Here is a 21,715-nt window from a genome sequence, read left to right as displayed (position 1 = left end):
ATTTGTCTGGCACTGTCGAGCGTTTTAACACATGCTTCCGACGTGAAAAAGTGACGTGTAAATATGAAGTTTTTGTCGCTGACCTGTGGAATGACAATAATTATAAATTTGGTATTTCAGTACCTGAAGGTTGTTCATCATATCTTACTGCGTATTACAATGTTCGTATCAACCTGAATAGAATCATCTCACTTGTAAGTTAAATTGTGGAGTCCTGTAGCTCAGTGGTTAGAGCACTCGCTTTGCAAGTGAGAGACCTGAGTTCAATTCCAGGCAGAGGGCGAAACCTTGGGCAAGTTTCCTTACTCCACTCGCCTAATAATAATCCCTCCAAAAACCAAAAACGATAATAAATTGTTCATATTCAATCTACGACTGTTTGTGGGACATTGCTGTGCGCAATTGGCTGCCGCGTTCGCCCACAAATATACAGTCAATTCACTTTACAGTGTGTTCTGTGAAGCGCTTTGGGACATCCTCCCGACGTGAAAAGCGCTATATCAAATGCAAGGATTATTATTATTATTATTTTTCTTTCAGTTGTTTTTGTCTAACATGAGCTCAGTTCTTGATGCAACATATTTCTTCCCTGAATTCAGCATAAGGCTAAACAACACAAAACTGATTGGTTTTATTCAGTAATGGATATGGCGGATGTAATTATATAACCCTGATCGGAACTAAGAGCAAGCTTTTTGTCAGAAGATGTTACCTAGTATATACTGTATAACATCTGAATCTAAAATACAAGCAATAAATTGAATATGATGATTGGCTTTTGTTCTGAAAGTACAAAGACCTTCAAATTGAAAAGCAGGACACTCTTTTATGTTATATGCAGAAGCAGAAGAGAGCTGTGTCCATGTGTTGTGTTGCGTATGCCCAGGATGTCATTACAATGTACCAAATTAGTATTCTTTTAATTAAGGAAACTAGAGCATTACCTTTAAAATAATCCTCCTTTTTTATTTTCAACATGATCTAATATAAATGTGTAGCTCTTGCTACAGGAACCACTTGGAAACGAATGGGCAGAAATGAACTCTGATTGTCCGTCTTCAGTTGTGAATCTCATTGTACAAAACTTTCCCTGCAGTTGAAAGTTTGACAGAGTGAGTTTAGTGCACATTAACAATTTTTTCCCCCACAAAAAAGAACCACTGCTTTGTCCCTGAAGACAAGGTCTGAAATTTATATTATTTTCAAATGATTGGTTATGAATGTAAGAAATAAGCACTCTGTTACTGTGCGACAGCAGAGGGTCAGAGCTATGACAAATCCAGTCTCTCCAATATCCTGTTTCACTTATATACTGCCTTGTCTTCAACACTCACACAGTTGCTTGAAATAAATTAAACTTTTATTGACAATGTGGAGATTTGGTCCTTGGAAGAAAATATGTCAGACAGATGGGATTTTGAAAGGCTGTATTTATTAAACTACTCTGGGAAAGCTGCACTAAATACTTTGAAGGTTTTGAAACCAAGGCTTTTTTCTAATAGTTTTGAATGGACTTAAACATGATCCATTTTTGCAAGTTAGGTGTATTTCACAAGTTACCAAAAACATGTACCTGTCAATTTCCAAAGCACTTAGTTTTATAGCATCTAACATCTAATAATGAAAAATAACAAAGAATGTGCAAAATATCTACGGTGGTGGATCTCTGGATAACAAAACCTGTAAATTTGCCACAGAGAATAAATAGAGCTGGACAAGGATTTACAGAGACCATATAAGCATGGAAACAGGCACTTATAGTTACGTATATAGTTACTCTCCTTGGTGTAAAACCAGTAGGGCATCAGTTTTCCTCCCTTCAGGTATGGCAAGATGTAACTATACTAATTACCAAAGGTTCCTTTTCAGATCTCTGACATTACACTGGACACTGATACACTTGATGAAAAACAGGTTTACACTGAACTTGAATTGAAAATTATGTCTGTTGTCAGTCAAGTTTGAGACTCCAATGCAGTGCTGGGGGAGCGTTGCATTCCTGGAGGCGTCATCCTTTGGATTGGACATTGAACTGAGGTCCCATCTGCCTGGTGGATGTTGAGACAGTTTATGGCACTATTCAAAAAAAGAAGGGAGTTTTTCACATTTGTCACAGCCAACACTTGCCAAGATAAAATTGGTGACTAAATTCATGGCTGTTTGTGGGACATGGCTGCTGTGCTTCCCTCCAAAATACAGTAGCTTCACTTCACTATAAAATCCTGTGAAATGCATTGATAAGTTGATGATAAGTCATTATATCAAATGAAAATACTATATCCATGGTGAGAATTTAGACACATTTCGTTGATGCAATCTGTAAAAATGTTAAATATAAATAATTTTAGACGCACACAAATTATGTTACCAAATTAAGATGAACGTTGGAATGAAATTTAACAGTATTTGATATGCGCCTTTCATGTAAGGACGATGTTTCAAAAGTGCTTCACATGATTTACTGTAAAGTGTAGTGACTGTTTTGCAAGTGAAAGCAGCAGCCAGTTTGCACACAACAATGTCCCACAATTATAAGAACATAAGAAATGCTAGACAAAAAAAGGCCAAGGTTCGTCTAGTTCACCTTCCACCTTCCTGATGGTCGCATGTACATATGTCCCAATCTACCTATGTTATTTTTAACATAATGTTATTTTTTTAAAAAAACTGATCTGTGTTTGAAAGAATCAACACTTCCTGCTTCAACTGTCTCCCTAGGGAATCTGTTCCATAGGTTCGCTATTCGCTCACTGAAATAGTGTTTGCGTAGATTCATTCTGAATTTACCCCCCTTCAATCGCAGGCCGTGTCCTCTGGTTCTACTATTCTGGACAAGCTATTCTGAAACAGCTTGTCATGATCTATGTTGCCTTGCCCCTTTAGAATCTTAAAGACAGCAATCATGTCGCTTCTCAATCTTTTTATCATCGTGAACATGCCCAATTTACCTAGTCGCTCCTCATAGTCCAGTCCTTCCATCAGTCATTTTGGTTGCCCTCCTCTGTATCTTCTCGATTTTTCCAGTATCCTTTTTGTACTCTGATGACCAGAACTGTTGAGAGTACTCTTAAGGTCTCACCAATGATTTATAAAGTGGCAGGATTACTCCACTATTTCGGCTTTCTATTGATCTTTTGATACATCCCAACATCTGGTTTGCTTTACTCACTGCCACAGAGCATCGTTGGGAGAGCTTCAATTTATTGTCAATCAGGACCCTCAGGTCCTTTTCATTTCCCAAACATATTATTTTCTTTCCATTCAAATAATAGTCTCTTCCAGGATTTTTTGCCCTCATGTGAAGTAATTTACATTTCTCCACATTGAATTTCATCTGCCACCGATCTGCCCAATTCCCAAGTATGTTCAAATCCTCCTGTAACCTATCTTGTTTAGCTTCACAATCTACCACCTTCATTAGCTTGGTGTCATCTGGAAACTTAACCACTGTGCTTGCAACTCCCAGTTCCAGAAAATTTCTAAAAATATTAAACAAAAGTGGTCCCAAAACATAACCTTGTGGAACTCGATTGGTAACGTTTTCCCAGTCTGATGACATTCCCTGTAGCACCACTGGGTTCTTCCGGTCAACCTATTGCGTATCCATTTACTTCCACTGATTCCCGCTTTTGGACGCACAATGGACGTCAAACTTACTGGTCTGTAGTCTCCTGGGTCACTTTTGTTACCTTTCTTAAAAATAGGAGTAACATCTGCTCTTCTCCAGTCCCGCGGCACCTCTCCAGTATTCAGTAATTTTTGAAATATTTGTGCCAGTGTTTCTGCGACTTCCTCCCTTAGTTCCTTAAGGATCCTCGGATGCAATTTATCCGGCCCGAGGTTTATTTACCTTAAGTTTACACTGTTGTTTGGCAACCATGCTGGTAGCGATATGAATAGTGTTGTAATTTTTCTCTGCGACATCCTTGAGTTCTCTTTCCAGATCAGATAGGTTACCTGTCTCCTCCTTGGTAAAGACTGATACAAAAAACGTATTTAGCATTATTGCAGCCTGTGCATTATTTATGTTGTCTCCCGAACCCACCTTCAGTGGCCCTATTCCATTGCTTGTTTGTCTTCTATTCTTAATGTAACTAAAAAAAAGTTTTGTTATTATCCTTCACATCTTTTGCCATGTTCAATTCAAAGCTTTTCTTTGCCATTCTTTTTTTTTCAGTCCTGGCATCCTTCTGATATTGTGTCTGACTTATTTCCGTGCCATTTTCCTTCATGGCCTTAAATGCTTTTTTTCTCTTTGTGATTTGCTTTGTAGCCCCATCCAACCAGGCAGGAGTGCCTTTAAGCTTGGTACCTTTGCTTCGCAAGAGTACACATTGTTCCATTGCCTTCATAATCACCTCCTTGAAGGAACTCCGTATGTCCTCCACTCCCATTGCCGTATTTAAGCCTGCCAGGCCCACTCCAACTAGACTTCTCAAGCGCACAATATCAGTCCTCTTGAAATTTGGCAGTTTTATTTGGGTGTTTATAACTTCAACTCTTGTGATGTCAAATGTGATTACATTGTGATCGCTGTTGCTTAATGCTTCTCCCACCTTTATGTTGGGGATTTGGTGGTCCCTGTTGCTCATTATCAAATGCAAGATGTTATCTCCCCTCGTTGGCTCTTTTACAAACTGAGTCATAAAACTGTCTTCCTTTAACTCTAGAAACCCCTTCCCTATTTACTGGTAGACACATTATTACCCAATCAATTTCGGTTAAGTTTAAAATCTCCAACCACTATGGTTGGTCCCTTACTGGTGGCCTTTCTTATCTCATCCCACAGTTTCCTTTTTTATATACTCTCTTACTTGTGTCTCAATAATGGAGCTTATATATAGTGCCACACCACCTCCTCTTCTCCCAATACGGTACCTCCTAAACAGTTTATGACCTTCCAGGTGCGTATTCCATTGATTAGATTCATTCCACCATGTCTCTGTTATGCTAATGATGTCCAATCTATCATCCCCTACAAGACCTTCCAGATCACCCATCTTGTTTGTCAGACTTCTTGCATTAATGCAAGTACAACTCCAATGTTTTTTGGCTTTCCTATTTATTTTATAAGCATTTTTTTTCACCAACCTTTGGAGTTAGACCGATTACAATAGTAAACCTTAAGGTTTTCCCTAATCAATTTGGGTGCTCTCTTACACCTATCGCAACCACCCAATGGCATTTGATTCTGTTGGGGTTTGTTCTAAACAGAAAGAAAATACAGTAGATACAGAATTGTATAGCACTGTGCCTACAGCCAGACTGTGCCCAGTGACCATGAGGCAAATGACATTGAAAATACTGCTTTTAATGGGTAAGAATATTAAATTAGCAACTATGTAGTAGTCAACTGTGACCCATGAATATTCATTTCGTCCCGATTGCCTACCGTCAGAGGCCCTCCTGATTGGCTCTCGTCAGCACCTCCACACCTCAGGAGCTGACAGCATCACCATCCATGGATGCATACTCCACCTGACTAAACCAGTCAGAACCTTAACATTTTGTTTGACCCTCAACTTTCCTTTCTTCCCCACATCCGTGCCATGACCCACTCAGCCTTCCCCGATCTCTGCAACATTGCCCAGCTCTGCCACTGTCTCATACAGGGTCTCAAACATTGTTGTTGTTGTTGTTAATTTTCTAGAACTGATCCTGCCCAGGAATAAGTTGTGCAGTTTGTTGAACCTGACATATTTTATCTTTTTTGTGCAGATTGGTATTACTGATCCCAGTGACCAGATGAAAATTTTGGATGCAATTTGTGAAATGCAGCCAGATGATCTCCAGGTTTCTCCGCTGTCTGCGCAGAATATTTCTGAATGCAGGTAATGGGGAATAACGACGACGACAAGCTTACATTTGTAGGTGGAATAAAGTCTTTAGATAGACAATGTCTTTATCTTTATGTAAAACGTGTAAATGGACTCTAAAGTGCAACGTGGTGAATATTCACATCCCTTTATGTTCTACAGGATCTTAATAGTTTTTCATTCACCTAACATCTACCTCTGCGCCACTGGTAAAACCAATCTGTACATGATTTTAGATGGGAGACTTAGCACTGGCACACTGAACAATTGCAATGAAATTGTGGTCAGTATTCTATGTGGAGTCCTGTAGCTCAGTGGTTAGAGCACTCGCTTTGCAAGCGAGAGACCTGAGTTCAATTCCAGGCAGGTCAGGGCGAAACCTTGGGCAAGTTTCCTTACTCCACACAGAGCCTAATAATAATCCCTCCAAAACCAAAAAAATAAAAATAAATTGGTCAATTTCAATCTATGACTGTTTGTGGGACATTGCTGTGCGCAATTGGCTGCCGCATTCGCCCACACATATACAGTCCATTCACTTTACAGTGTGTTCTGTGAAGCGCTTTGGGAGGTCCTCCCGATGTGAAAAGCCCTATATCAAATGCAAGGATTATTATTATATGTAGGCCCCTTGGGAATGTTATAACAAATAATAATAATACTTACATCCGACTATTAATAATTATAATAGTTTTATAATTATAATATAATATTATAATAGTTTTATAATTATTAATGACAATGACCATCCTTACATGTGGTTATTAGTAATAATTATCCTAAAATTTGGTAATAAATAATCATAATAATCCTTACATTTGGTAACATTGCTTGCTAATAGAATTTCTCAATTATAATTATGCAATGGCAAAGGCGTTGCATACAGTACAAAATTACACTTGTATAGCAGCTTTCACATCGGGAGGACATTCCAAGGCACTGGACAGTGGGGGGAAGCTGGGGGTCGGAATCGGGGAGGGCAGGTAAGTTAGGAGGGTGGTCGGAGACTCGGTCGTATAAGTATGTAATGCTGACTGGATTATGTTACATATTACAATTATGTAATGCTGTAATAAGTTAAACATCAAACAAATACAGGAACACAAATTCTGTTTCTGGAAAACAAAGAAAACCTTTTTGGAAATCTGTGGTCAGGAAAGAGTTAAATGTTGCCTGCAATTCAGCGATGTGGGAAACATATTTGTATTTACAAAACAAGGATTAGTTTGAAGTTCTCACGGATTGCAAATGAAAAATAATCTTGGGAATCTGTTCATCCTGAATTGAGATTGGTAATTATTTAAAGTAGCATTCTAAGTAAAGGATCTGATGTATGTATATTAGGTATGGGTTTGTGTTCTTGGATATTAAAGACCACTGGTGTCCATTTAAATAGCCAACCGTTCATAATACCATCAGGGCAAACCTGTCAGAGTGAAGTGTCTCCAGTTCACACTGTGTCCTGCAAACTCATCAGAATCCTGACAGACAGATGTGGCGGGGAGAGGGTACTTTATCAGTGACCAAAATATCATCAATACGTTGTTGCAGCTTGTCGAATCTTCACTTTATTGATGCTTTTCAAGCAAATGTCGCAATTAATTACATGCCAAGGTTAGACTTTGCAGTGAGCAGACAGGCGTTGAAACGCCTGATTCCCTCCGCCTCTCTGCAAATATGCCCAGGTTCACAGAGCGTCCCTGAGATTGTCAGAAAGTTTGGATTTAGGTTATGGATGAGATAGAGAATGAGAAGCACCATTATCCTCCTTCCCTCCCTTCCTCAGGAAGAGATGATTTAATAAACACAATGTGCCAGCTTCACCAATTAAGCTAAACCTTCATTTAGAGTGACATGTTACAATAGCACAAGATAAATCCTAAATTACTAAGGGTGCACAGAGAATGATTGATTCATTATTGCCAGTGTCAATTCAGTGATCCTAATGTTAGATTTCTGTGGGTGTCCTTAAATAAGTAGTTTTTTTCTAACGCTCATAGGTTATCAACTATGTATTACTTCGCATCTAGCAAAGAAAGTTTGCTTTCCCAGAAGTGCCTTTAATAAATCAAAAAGGAATTTAGAAAGGAAAAATAAATGTTTTTGCATGAAATTTCCAATGCAAACTTTGTGAATGAACTCTGACCTTTTTAGATGTTAAACTAGGTGTCCGGAATAAACACAGTCCAAACACATCCAGCTGGACTCTGTGTTGTGGTTCCAAACTAGGTAAAACATAGACCAAACACAGGACAAGATGTGGACATTTTATGGGGAAATCTGTTAGAAACACATTGCAGGAATCTGACTTTTGTAAACTACAGCTGATGTGTTTGGATACATTTTTTGACCAGATTTGGTTTCTCGTCTATTAGCATCCTTTAATAATAATAATAATCCTTGTATTTGATATAGCGCTTTTCACGTCTTCTGGACATCTCAAAGTGCTTCACAGAATCTGCTATAAAGTGAATTGACTGTATATTTGGGCAAAACCCAGCAGCCAATTGCGCACAGCAGTGTCCCACAAACAGTCGTGCATTGAAAATGACCAATTTATTATTGCTTTGTTTTTTGGAGGGATTATTATTAGGCGTGTGGAGTAAGGAAACTCGCCCAAGGTTTCACCCTGCCTGGAATTGAACTCAGGTCTCTCGCTTGCAAGGCGAGTGCTCTAACCACTGCGCTACAGGATTCCACAAAGTATTTTGTCTATTATTATTTACATTATTTACATAATGCATGTAACATAGTCATGGGACAAACGTGGAAATGCTCATTTGTTAAGATTTGAGCTAAGGATTTTTTTGGAAGGAGCAAAATTGACATTGATATTCTGAGAAGTAATACATCAAACTTTGCGATGGCTTTCAGAGCATTTAATGGCTTTCTCAAATCTACATGTAGTTTAGTCAATTAGATTTTTTTAAATTAAAGATGTGTATGAGTACAGTTTAAGCTATGAAGTAGTATTAGGCTCAAGCCTATCTCTTAGATGAGACATTAAATAATTTAGGTGGATGCTAAAGCTCTTGTGCCACAATTCAAAAAGATAGGGGAGTTTCTCCTGGTATACTTTGTTGTGTGTAAATTGGCTGCTGTGCCTTTCTACAAATAATCATGTCAAATGCAAGGAGTGTTGTTTGAGGGCACTTTGTAGTTCTCCATGTTTACCATCGGGTGGCCACAGTTGCTTGGGTATTGCACTCTAAACGTGCACCAACACTCAGGCTGGAGGGAACTTTTTAAACATGGATAATGAGAATCAATTTGAGCTTCAGTCAACTCTGTTTGAATGCAATACAATTCAGTGACAAGTAGATGACCTACCTAACCAGTAATTCACTGCAATGCTAACTAAAATCGATTCATTATTACAGTTATTTTCTTTTAAACTCAACGTTCGACCATTCTAATGCTATCGTTGAAATTCAGTCCAGAAGCAACTGTTTTGTGAATGAGCTCATGACTTGCAGGTATAGAGAGGTGCAGATTACAACAACAAGAACTTGTAGGTGGTCATAAGCACTAGAACAGGAAGATTATAATTTCTTGTTAGCGCATGTTGAGTAAAACTGGGGATGTCCTCTCTGCAGAGATGTGATTTACTGTCAGCACTTTATTGTTTTGAGTTATGTTGAGTGTTAATTCCAGGCAGGGCGAAACCTTGGGCAAGTTTCCTTACTCCACACAGAGCCTAATAATAATCCCTCCAAAAACAAAAAACAATAATAAATTGGTCATTTTCAATCTACGACTGTTTGTGGGACATTGCTGTGCGCAATTGGCTGCCGCGTTCGCCCACAAAAAGTCAATTCATTTTACAGTGTGTTCTGTGAAGTGCTTTGGGATGTCCTCCCGACGTGAAAAGCGCTATATCAAATGCAAGGATTATTATTATTATTATTATTAATGTAACCAATGCTCTCTTTGGAATACAATGGGAAATTTTCAGTACAAGAAGGATTTTATATGAATTCATAAAATAAGCAAACTTTTCAAACCATATTCAGTCCATACTGTCGCCCTATCACTCTCTGGATCAATTGTTCAGGTGGAAGTTAAAGATCCCATGGTACTATTCGAAAAGAGAAGCAAGTTTCTCATGGTGTCCTGGCCAACAATCTACCAGATAAAATTGGTCATTCTGCCCATGCCTGTTTGTGGGACATTCCTGTGTGCAAATTGGCTGTCCCGTTCGCATCATTATTTCACCCACTTAACATCATCTTATCGCAGAGCCAAACAGTGTTATCCAGTTTAGAATAATAGGACTGCAGCACATTACAGCTAAACCATTCTGGATTGATGGATTACCGTTTGCTCTCACAAGCACTTCTTTCCAAGAACCATTAGGATGATTAGTCACCAAAACAGGTTCCCTGAACAGCAAATATTAAATATCTGAATGACATTAAGCCTAGTACTGTGTAGCCCTGGCTGTGAAAGTTGTTTAATGGTTTAGTTAACGTATGTGCTGTTGGAGCAATGATGAATTAGAAAGGTGTCATTTTCTTTGTCAGTGACAAATCAGTTTTCCATGACCAGCCTGAGGTTCTGGCCTCCAGTTAATGCTCTGTCAGCTCTGTCCTGGTTTGCAAACCAGAGTACAAAACCAGTGATTTTTTATTCATCCAAAATTAGTAAAAGATCCAAACCATAATCCTTGAAGTTCTAAACAGTATACAGATAGCGGTGTTTGTTTTGAGAGAGATCAGTTACGGTCCAGGTCCTTAACCCTTGAAGCGCTGAAATAAATGTTGTCGTTGTTTTCAAAATCATCACCATCACCTTTGCTTTTTCATACATCACCAATGTAAATAAAGGAAAAATGTAATCTGGTTCCATGTTTTGTGTTAGTGCAGACACAGAGGTTCAAGCCCTCAAATCGCACTGTGTGTTTATATGGGGAGATTTGCTGTGTGTTGGCTAAGATCCCATAAACCTTCACCAGTAATATATTTCTGTAAATTATTCCAAGCATCCAAAAAATTCTCCAGAATAATCATTTGAAAAGCACTTAAGCATTTATCACCTAAATTACTTTTAATAGTTCAGTACAGATAATCTCAGCAATGCTTTTAAACAAAAGTCAATAATGATAATGACCATCGAAAACTCTGAAGCCCGTGTTCTCTACCGAACCAAACTCCGCAGCCTATCACCCAATCCTTGCTCGGCTCCACTGGCTATCCGTCCCTAAGTGGATTCAGTTCACCATCCTTTCCTAGCATCAAATCCCTGCATTACCTCGATTCATGTAGCTTAGTGATTAGAGTGTGAAGTCATCCACCTAGGTAGAAAAAACAGTAGACCGGGTTATTTTTTAGAAGTGGAGAGATTGAAATGTGTAAGCGTCCAGAAGGACTTGGTGTCCTTATACACCAATCACAGAAAGTTAGTCTGCAGGTGCAGCAAGCAATTAGGAAGGCGAATGGTAGTTAGCATTCATTATGAAAGGATTAGAGTATAAGGGTAGGGAAGTCTTGCTTCAACTGTATAGGGCCCTGGTGAAACCACACCTGGAATACTGTGGGCAGTTTTGGTCTCCTTATTTAAGGAACAATGTACTTGCCTTGGAGGGGGTGCAGAGTAGATTTACTAGGTTAGCACCAGGGATGAAGGGGACGAGTTACGAGGATAGGCTGACCAATTTGGGTCTATATTCTCTAGAATATAGACGAATTAGAGGGGATCTTATAGAAACCTATAAGATCATCAAAGGGTATGATACAGTAGATAGTGGGAGATTGTTTCCCCTGGTTGGAGAAACTAAAACCAGGGGTCACAACCTTAAAATCAGAGGCCAGCCCTTTCACACTGAGTTGAGGAAGAACTTCTTCACTCAAAGGGTGGTGAATGTATGGAACTCACTACCCAAAGGGCTGTTGACGCTCAGTCCTTGAACATATTCAAGACTGAGATAGATAGATTTCTTATTGCAAAAGGGATTAAGGGATATGGGGATAGGGCAGGGTTGAGTTAATAGCTGGAGTTAGATTAGAAGATCAGCCATGATTGAATGCCGGGGCAGGCTCGAAGGGCCGAATGGCCTACTCCTGCTCCTACATGTTATGTTACTCCTCGCAAGCGAGAAGACCTGGGTTAGATTCCCAGCAGGGCGAAAGGTTGGGCAAGTTTCCTTACTCCACACACTTCTGTTTACCTAGCAGTAAGTAAGAACTCAGTTGTTAGTCGATTGGCAGATCACTTTTCCAGTGGTAATAATTCCTTCAAAATAAAATAAAAATAATTTGATCATTCAATCTACTACTGTTTGTGGGACACTGCTGTGCGCAATTGTCTGCCGCGTTTCGCCCACAAATTATACAGTCAATTCACTTTACATTATACTCTGTGAAGCACTCTGAGACGTCTCGAAGACATGCTAAGGCGCTATATCAAATTCAAGGATTATTATTATGATGTTGCCATATCCCTACCTCTGTAACCTCCAGCAACCCTATTTTCCAGGCTGCTCCCTCCAGTTAACTAATCTACCTCATTCTCTGGAATTCTGTCCCGCAGTTCGTCCCCCCACATTACCCCCTCCCTTCCCACCTTTAAAGCCCACCTTAAGACCGAGTGTGCTTTCAGTTATGTTTCAACTTGGGCTCCTAGTCAATTGTGTGAAACGCTTTGAGATAATCTCCTGATTTAAAAAGCGCTATGTAAGTTGTTGCTGTGTAATAAGAATCCTTACATTTGATACAATGTCTTATCACATAATTGAAAGGTCTCAAAGTGTTTTCTAGGATTTACTATAAATTATAGTGATTATTGGTAGATGAATTCAGCAGCCAATTTGCACACAGCAATATCCCACAAACAGCCATGAAGTGAGTGGCCAATTTTTATCTGGGGACTGTTGTCCAGAACACAGGGGAAAACTCTCTTCTCTTTTCAAATAGTGCCATGGGATAATGTTTACCTGAACAGGCCAATGGGACCTCGGTTTAATGTCTCATTCGAAGGTGGCACCTCTGACAATGAGGCAGACCCCAGCATTGCACTGAGTGTGAGCTCAAAGTTCCTATACACGGCTTGAACCCACAACTTTCTGACACCGAGGCAAGAATGCTACCAACTGAGCCAAACTGACACCAGACAGTTAATTATAGTAACAGTTGTAGTTCACTTATTAAAAACTACTAAAAACTTAAAAATCTTAAGAGCATGGAATGAGGAAAGGCCATTTGGGGCCTCAGCAGTTCACACATCCCTGTATCCAATGTAGTGTTTGTTATTCAGTCTGTTTTTTTTCCACAAAATATGCAAAATGAGACTTTCTGGTTTCTCAGACAAGCAATATCTGCCGCAAGGGGCCAGGTTGATTAATCGTTGCAAAGTGTTGGCAACTTTTCAAAGGCAGCTGATAATTTTTCTGGAATCGTCCTATCTTAAAAGCATCAATGAGTTCAAGTTTTAATTCAGTTAAGAGGTTCAACTCCTGCCAAAACAACGTTGTGAAGGGAGAAGTGTCGGGGACAGGGAAGCTGCGTAGAATCCCCATTTGTTAGCAAACCATCTGGTGTTGCTATATGGCTCTCCAGAGAATATACGCTCTTAAAGGTGTTAGATTGAAATAAAACCCCAAATGATTGTTGTCCACACCACTAAAATGTTGCTACATCAGGAGTTTTACTATCTCAAGACTGGGTTCTTCAGCATCGCTAAGTGACAGTCTTTTGAAAAAGTTCAAGTTAGTGTAAACAGTGAGGCTGTGGATCAGAGCCTTGTGATGGAGTGTGCAGTCAGCCCCAGGTCATCATTCTGCCATGAAGCTCTGACTGCACACATTGTCAAAGAAAGGTTGAGTCCCACGATCACTTCTCTTATCTGAGCTAAAATGTGCTTTTAAAAAGATTCCAGTCAAACAAATTTATCGTGCAGATACATTAAGTGCTCTCCATTTGGAAACGTAAGTTTCATTTTTTTTGTGTGTGTGTGTAATGCTTGTTTGTTATAGGCTAAATAGTGAAAGATCACTACCTGCGCTTCTACTTAGCAGGTAGTCATTTTAATGCTCTTTAATTTAGAGTCTGCCATAAATTGAAACATATTCATTGTAAAGTGAATTTCATTAAAAGAAGGTTTCAATTAATTTTCAACCAGAAGCCCGTCTTATCCTCAATTTGTTTTTATTGTAATGCAGTTGTTTTACCGTGCTTTTATCAACTTGCACACCATTGTTTCATTTTAAGAATCCAATTGTCCTTCACAACAAATCGGTTTACAAAGGAACTTCATGTTGCTGAGAGCTGTGGTAAAACCCATGAGACATGCAAAGTTGGGCTTCTTGACAAAACTTTTATTACTGCCCTGAATCTCAGAACATCAACAGAAAGAAGCATCCATTCCTTTTGTCAGTCACGCTCTCAACTGGTCAACTGTTGCAGACTGAGTTTTGAGCTTTCCACCACACCACTGGAGCAAAGTGGAAACTATCAATATATATATGTATAATAATAATATTTAATAAATATATATTTGATATTGTGACTTATAAAGTCAACGTCTCATAGCACTGCCCAGAGTTTTTCTTTGAAGTGATATGTTGATATGTGTATTTTGTGACAGTTAAGTTTACACAACAACAACAACAAGATTACATTTGTATAGCGCCTTTCACGTCAGGAGGACGTCCCAACATACACACGGCAGCGTCCCACCAAGAGCCAATTTTAATCTGAGGAAATGTTAGTAAAGATGCCAGGAGAAATTCCCTTCGCGAATATTTAATGTCCACTTGAACAAGCATAAGCAACCTTGATTTAATGTCTCGTCTAAACCAAGGCATGTCTGACAATCCAGCACTCTCCTAGGCCTGTATTGGAGTGTCAATACTGTTGCACTCATAAATAGTGTCTGTATCTGTCGGAGAGCGTCATGCTTTCAGATACCCAAAGCAGCAGATTCAGGATTGTGACTTACAAGTTTAATACACCAAAAAGTATTTCTTTACACAGCGGTTCATCAGTGGCTGAAAAAAGGAAGAAGGGTTGAGGCCAGGAGTATGGGCTACTTTAAGAAACAGCTTAATACTGGAGTGGGAAATGGCAGGGTTGGAATCCTGCAAGGAGAAGGTCAAGGGGCTGAACCATCTGAACCTTTCTCTCGTGTTCTGATAGTTTATGGTTCTGGTGACTTGTCTTGCAAAGCTTAGGATTTATTTTTTCCTCTTGTGTTTTGCAGCAGTGAAGAACTTGCCAAGTTTTTGTTCCAGCTGACGAGACACTGTAGTCAATTGACAGCTTCTGTTCAGAATGCGACAACCCAGATAACAACCAATTCAGAGCTGGTAAGTGTAGAGCAACACGTTCCTCCCTCTATATTGCCTGAACTCCACATTTTGAAGGTTCATATTTCTCAAAACTATTCTTTCGATATGCACCTTTCAGAAACCAAGCCTAGATTAAACGTGGACACCTCACAGGCTATTCTTCTTCCCCCATTGACTTAGAATGTGGGAAACGTTTCAATTTTACAACTTACGTTTATGCATCACCTTTCACGTTGGTAGGACATTTCAAAGTGCTTCACAATGTTGGATGTGCACCTGAGCTGGGGTTGGAAGTGAAGAGGGGTAGGGGGAAAGATAATTGAAAGTGAGGGTACGTTTTGAGACGTTCCTTGAATTAAATTAGATCCCAAAATGTTTGTTTTGATTTTCATTACAAACATCTGATATACCATAATATAACATCTTGCTTATGTAATCCTGGAGAATATTAGGCACATGATGGCTAGAAGACATCATGGCTAATTTTGTCCTTAAAAGTAACTGAGCGAAAAAATGTTCCATCCGTATATAATAATAATCCTTGCATTTGATATAGCGTTTTTCACGTCTTCTAGGCGTCTCAAAGCGCTTCACAGAATATACTGTAAAGTGAATTAATTGTATATTTGTGGGCGAAACGCAGCAGACAATTGTTGGAATTCCAGGTTCTATCATTCTGTCTTTTTATCCAGAGAGTACTAGACCTAGACTCGGACCAAAAATCATCTTTGCTCGCCAGCGACTTGGCCACTTGTGTTGCGAAATTGGAGAAAGAAGTTGGAAGGTTCAGCAAAGTTCTGCTAAAGGTAAAGCAAAGCGCTAAATTTATGCTATGGTTTTTTAAAAAAAAGAAATACAAATTAGTATGGAGATGCTTGTTTAAGCAACAGCTTCCCCTGTAGGCCTAAATAAAACTCTAGGTGTCTTTAAGATATAACCTGGATAACACTAATGTGGTGACAAAAAGATAGTGAGGGTGTGGGAGAGGTCAAGGCTGGATGTTAACACTACATCAGTCATTTGAGAACTAACAACATACAGACAGGGACTTGCCAGAAAGTGTCACTTGAAGTAATTAACTGTTAGAGTGGGAATAGGTTTGCAGAGATCCAGCAAATGGAGTATTAGTGTCAGCAAAGAATCTGTTGCTGAACGAAGCCATGTGGAAATGTAAGGAATCTCTGGATGGAGCCCAGCAAAGGGTGACTTATTATTTAGAATTCCCATATACAAGCCTGCAAGTATGTAAGGCGGCACGGTGCTTAATGGAGCAACGTCTGTGAAAACAGAACCTGCACTGGGAGTGTTTTGTGAAGTGCCTGATTTGGAATGCTTTCATTTTTTTTTAATCTTTCGATGGGGAAGGTGCAATGAATTAGTTCTCATGAAAACTGCCTGAACAGAGAACCACGTTGCTTTGACTGTGGAAGCTTTCGTGTCTATTTCCTTAACTCTTGATTGTTGAGCTTGAAAGGAAGCATCCAGTGTTTCCAGGCAATCATAAAGCCAGAGCAGTGATGATTGGCAACCAAGCCAATCTGCCACATTTTGCACATCAGTGACAGAAGCAGTCATTACTGTCAGCCTGGCTTAATTGGTAGCACTCTCGTCTCTGAATCAGAAGGTTGTGGGTTCAAGACCCATCTGAGGACGTTGAATTCACATTATCTAGGCTGACACTCCAATGCAGTGCTGAGGATACGCTGCGTTATTGGAGGTGCCATTTATGAAATATTAAACCAAAGTCTTGTCTGCCTGTTTAGGTGGACATTAAAGATCTTGTGTCACTATTGGAAAAGGCAGGAAGTTTCTTCTCGTGCCCTGGCCAACAATCACCCAGATAAAATAGGTCATTCACTTCATGACTGTTTGTGGGACATTGCTGTGCATAAATTGCTGTGTTGGCCTACAAAATATATGGTCAATCCATTTTACAGTAAATCCTCTGAAGTACTTTGACACACCTTGCTGATGTGAAAGGCACTTTATTAATTGCAAGGATTTTTTAATTTAGTGGCAGCCAACAGACATTTGTAAGCAGAGCTCAGAACAGTAGTATGCAATGACTGAGTTTGTTCATGTAAACAGTGCTGCGGTTCCTGGTGTGTTGGTGTCTGAGCTTTGCTTAACATTTCTTTGAGGTGAGCTAAACTTTGAATAGTATTCTCCCATTAATACAACAACTTGCACTTATATAGTGCCTTCCACACAGGGTAGCGTCGCAGAGCGCTTAACAGTGGCAGAGCCTTACTCTGAGCTGGAAGGGGAGGTGGCTGTAAGCACGGTCAAAGAGGAAGGTTTTCAGGCGGGACTTGAAAGAGAGGAGAGAGGAGGAAACGCGGAGGGATTGAGGGAGAGTGTTGCAGAGTTTTAGGGCATAGTGGCTGAAAGTGTGACCTCTGATGATGGGGTGGAGGGTGCGAGGGACAAGCAGGAGGCCGGTGCCAGTCGAGCGGAATCGCTGGATGATGGACTGGGGAGTGAGGAGGTGGGAGTGGTAGGGAGGTGCCAGAGAGTGAAGTGATTTGAACACGAGTTTGAGGATCTTGAAGTCGATCCATTTGGTGATGAGGAGCCAGTGGAGCCTGGTCAGAACTGGTGAGATGTGGGTAATGAGTTTAGTCTAGGTAAGTATGCGGGCAGCAGAGTTCTGAATGAATTGGACCTTTTGAATAGTTGAGCTGGGGAGACCGGCGAGGAGGGCGTTTGAGTAATCCAGGCGCGAGGTTACAAATGCATGCACGAGGATTTCGGCTGCATTTGGAGAAAGTTGCAGTTGGAAGCGGGCAATGTGATGGAGGGGCAAGAAGGCAATCCTGGTCAGGGACCGGATGTGGGGGAAGAAGGACAGCTGGAGGTCAAACCGGACTCCTAGATTGCGCACTGGTTCGGTGAGTGTGAGGGAGAGCCCAGGAGTGTTGAGTTCCGATCCGCAGGAGTGAAGACATTGACGGGAACCAAGGAATATGGCTTTCGTCTTGTCCACATTCAGCTGAAGGAAGTTTACACTCATCCAGGCCCTGATGTCTGCCAGACAAGCTAATAGAACATTGGCGGACCTAGAGTTGGTACTAGAGGAGGTAAAGTAGAAAGATGTGAAAAGCGCTATGTCAAATGCAAGGATTATTATTATTATTATTTGTGTGTCATTCGCATACACGTGGAAGTTTACACAGAGTAATGACATTACCCAGAGGGAGTGTTCTCCCACGAGTACCCTCTTGTATAAGACAGTGATGCTACATGGAATAGAGAAAGGAGAGGTAAGTCAATGCAGTACTTTGATATGCCAAGGCAGCAGGACCAGAAGACAGATGGGTTCAGTGCATGTTTAGGACAGACACCAGAACATATTTCTTTACATTGAGGGTAATAGCTGAATCAAGTTACAAGGGCAAGCGGCTAAGGCCAGAGGACTGGACTTGTTCAAGAAACCACTCGATTATTATTACAGTGGAGGATAGCAACATAATGCAATTTACATTTATATAATGCCTTTCACATCATACCTTTCACGTCTCAAAGCTCTTAACAATGCTGGATGGGCATCGGCTGGAGGTGTGAGCCAAGGAGATGGGGAGGGTGAAGATGACCGAAAGCGAGTTAAATAGGAATGTTTTGAGATGTGCCTTGAACAAAGGATGGAAGGGAGTAAGTTGGAGAGACTCTGAGAAACGGTCCCAGAGAGTGGGGCAGAATAGCAAGACCAGGTGAAGTGAAGAGACATTGAGATCAAGTTAAATACATGATCAAGAATATTGTTGCTGATATGATGCTGCAAATCTAGGATTCACAACAGTGACTAGTCTCATCTGCATTTTTGAAACGCTATAGTTACACTAATCCATCTTAGTTGCAGGATGACCAAGAGAGTGTTCCTAGTCGTATTCCGTTGTCACAAGAATATTTTGGTCGCAGTAGCCAATTGATGAAGAAATTAACAATCGTCCTCTTTGGAACTGGGCTCGTCTTTCTCCTCGGAAAACTGCATCTAAGAAATGTTACATTGTAAGCCTTTGGAGTCTTATTTGCCAGTATGTTTCTCTTCCCTTTGATCCAGGTGATTTCAATGTTAAAACTCAACTCAACAATATGCCAAATTCTGGACACTCTGGAATGCTATATTAATAGAGTAAATCTGGACCCGGGTGTAATTTTACATGTAATGATTCAATGTCATTTACATTGCTGCAAATAACTGTTTGTTGGCTTAATATACCTTGGGACAACAGTATGGTGATCACCAGGATTGGCACCTGGAAGTGTACAGTATCCAGGTCATTTGTTACTTGTTGCTGTATGCGAGGGAGCCTGTTCTTAACCATTCTGTAGTCAAGTCTATTCTTACACTACCTGGAGCAGGAGGTATGCTTCCTTGCTTCTGTCAGTTTGACCTATTGATGCTGCTGTGTTTGCAAAGAGGGTGTTCTTGCTTGTGAGGGCCTCTAGGAAGGAGGAAGGAGGTTGCTTTATAATAATAATAATCCTTGCATTTGATATAGTGCTTTTCACATCTTCTCAATGTCTCAAAGCGCTTCACAGAACAGTAAAGTGAATTGACCGTATATTTGTGGGCGAAATGCGACAGCCAATTGCGCACAGCAGTGTCCCACAAACAGTCGTGGATTGAAAATGACCAATTTATTATTGTTTTGTTTGGGAGGGATTATTATTAGGCGTGTGGAGTAAGGAAACTTGCCCAAGGTTTCGCTTTGTTTGTGCTTGAAGGCTGAGCATCACTCACTTCAACTTAGATGCCCTGTAGGTCCTTTATCCATAGGCTATTGGTGGAGGAAGTGGGGTAGCCCTGTAACAGAGAAGCATTCTTTCCTGCTGTCAAGAGTGGGTGTTGAATCAGTCTATGTATTGCAAGGAGTCCTTAATTCCCCAGCAAGCAAAGGAGCGAGTCAGTCTGAAATGTTTGCAACGCCAGTCTGATGACTCAATGTCATGTGAAAGTTTCTTTGGTTCCAAAATCATTTGAATTGAAAATACTTGTTGTGACTTCTATGGTGGAGTCCTGTAGCTTAGTGGTTAGAGCACTCGCTTTGCAATTGAGTGACCGGAGTTCAATTCCAGGCAGTGCGAAACCTTGGGCAAGTTTCCTTACTCCACACGCCTAATAATAATCCCTCCAAAAAACAAAACAATAATAAATTGGTCATTTTCAATCCACGACTGTTTGTGGGACACTGCTGTGCGCAATTGGCTGCCGCGTTCGCCCACAAATATACAGTCAATTCACTTTACAGTATATTCTGTGAAACGCTTTGGGACGTCTAGAAGACGTGAAAAGCGCTATATCAAATGCAAGGATTATTATTATTATGCTACAATACTCCCTTAATGAAGAACAATTACCGAAAATGTTGTTTCATTAGCAATAATGATGTTACAAGTTGTCAAACACATTACATGTCAGACTTATTGATTTATTAAAAACAAAGTTCCTAATCTGAACATTGACTCTGTCCTTTCATGACACTCTTTGAATGTGTTGCTAATCTAAAGAGGGTTTTCATTTGAGTTCATTCAACTTCTGACCCCAAACTGGAAGACTTAGTTTGCCATCATATCTCAGCTAGAGAACAATCATCATGTTCAGGTCTTCTCCACCAGCATTGTAAATATGTTCCCTGGTGATGGGGAAAGGTAAGTGACGTCTCCTTGGACTGTGTTAGAATGTTGGAATTGAGTCAACCCTTCTGTGACTACCTTGATAGTCCAGTTCCTGAGCCAGGGCACCACTGCTGATAGACCAGCCAGCCTGGCTCAGTGTCAGGATTTGTCCTGTAGCATACTGGTTAGAGCACTTGCCTCGCAAGCGAGAGAACCTGGCTTTGATTCCTGGGCAGGACGAACCGTAAGGCAAGTTTCCTTACTCCACACACCTCTGTTTACCTAGCAGTAAGTAGGAACCCAGTTGTTAGTAGATTGGTGATATCCAGGGTTAACAATCCATTAAAATTTAATTTTAAAAAATAATAATTTGGTCACTCAATCCATGACTGTTTGTGGGACACTGCTGTGTGTAATTGGCTTCCAAGTTTCGCCCACAAAATATACAATCAATTCACTTTACAGTATATTCTGTGAAGAGCTTTAAGACATCTCGAAGATATTATAAGGTGCTGTATCAAATGCAAGGATTATTATTATTTGGAGAGACACACCAGTTACTAGATACAGGGATTCTTCCTACTTTGCTCCCATAAACATTTTGTCGTCAAATTATACAGTCAATCCACTTTAGTGTATATTCTGTGAAGCGCTTTGAGACGTCTCAACAACTTGATAAGGCACTATGCTAAATGCAACTATTGCTATTCTTATAAGAAAAAACCCTAATGGGTGGGATGGTCTTAGCTGTCCAAGCAATAGGAAGCTTGCCAGTGCTCTCACTGGCACTCTATGTGGTTTTAGCTAGTTAAACTCCAGCAGTACCCCAACAGACATTCTGGGGTCCCCAAACCTTGGCTCTTGTCAACCAACGCCTGAAACTTGCCAGAAGTTGGGTGTGACCCTATGGGGAAAGAATGCGCATTTCTTTCCAAACATTGAGAAGTTTCCATGCCGAGGAGGTGTACATATGTGGACCTCTGCTTGGTTTGGGTAA

At 40.3% G+C, this 21,715-nt stretch overlaps 1 protein-coding gene across 2 annotated transcripts in view; it reads left to right on the top strand.

Annotated features, from left to right (window-relative positions):
• Positions 1–19,571, top strand: part of asz1 (ankyrin repeat, SAM and basic leucine zipper domain containing 1) — a 42,015-nt gene extending 22,444 nt beyond the window's left edge. For both annotated transcript variants that reach the window (XM_042335587.1, XM_042335588.1), the window contains 4 exons: positions 5,719–5,831; positions 15,012–15,117; positions 15,792–15,905; positions 18,953–19,571. In XM_042335587.1, coding sequence (XP_042191521.1) covers positions 5,719–5,831; positions 15,012–15,117; positions 15,792–15,905; positions 18,953–19,111 — 492 coding nt within the window. In that variant the 3' untranslated portion in view covers positions 19,112–19,571. The remainder of the gene's footprint in view (positions 1–5,718; positions 5,832–15,011; positions 15,118–15,791; positions 15,906–18,952) is intronic.
• The last annotated feature ends 2,144 nt before the right edge of the window (positions 19,572–21,715 follow it).

The sequence above is a fragment of the Callorhinchus milii genome, unplaced genomic scaffold, assembly GCF_018977255.1.
Source record: "Callorhinchus milii isolate IMCB2004 unplaced genomic scaffold, IMCB_Cmil_1.0 Scaffold5, whole genome shotgun sequence".
Classification (NCBI taxonomy): Eukaryota; Metazoa; Chordata; class Chondrichthyes; order Chimaeriformes; family Callorhinchidae; genus Callorhinchus; species Callorhinchus milii.
Note: the sequence above shows the minus strand (reverse complement) of the source record. Positions and strands in the feature narration are given on the sequence as shown.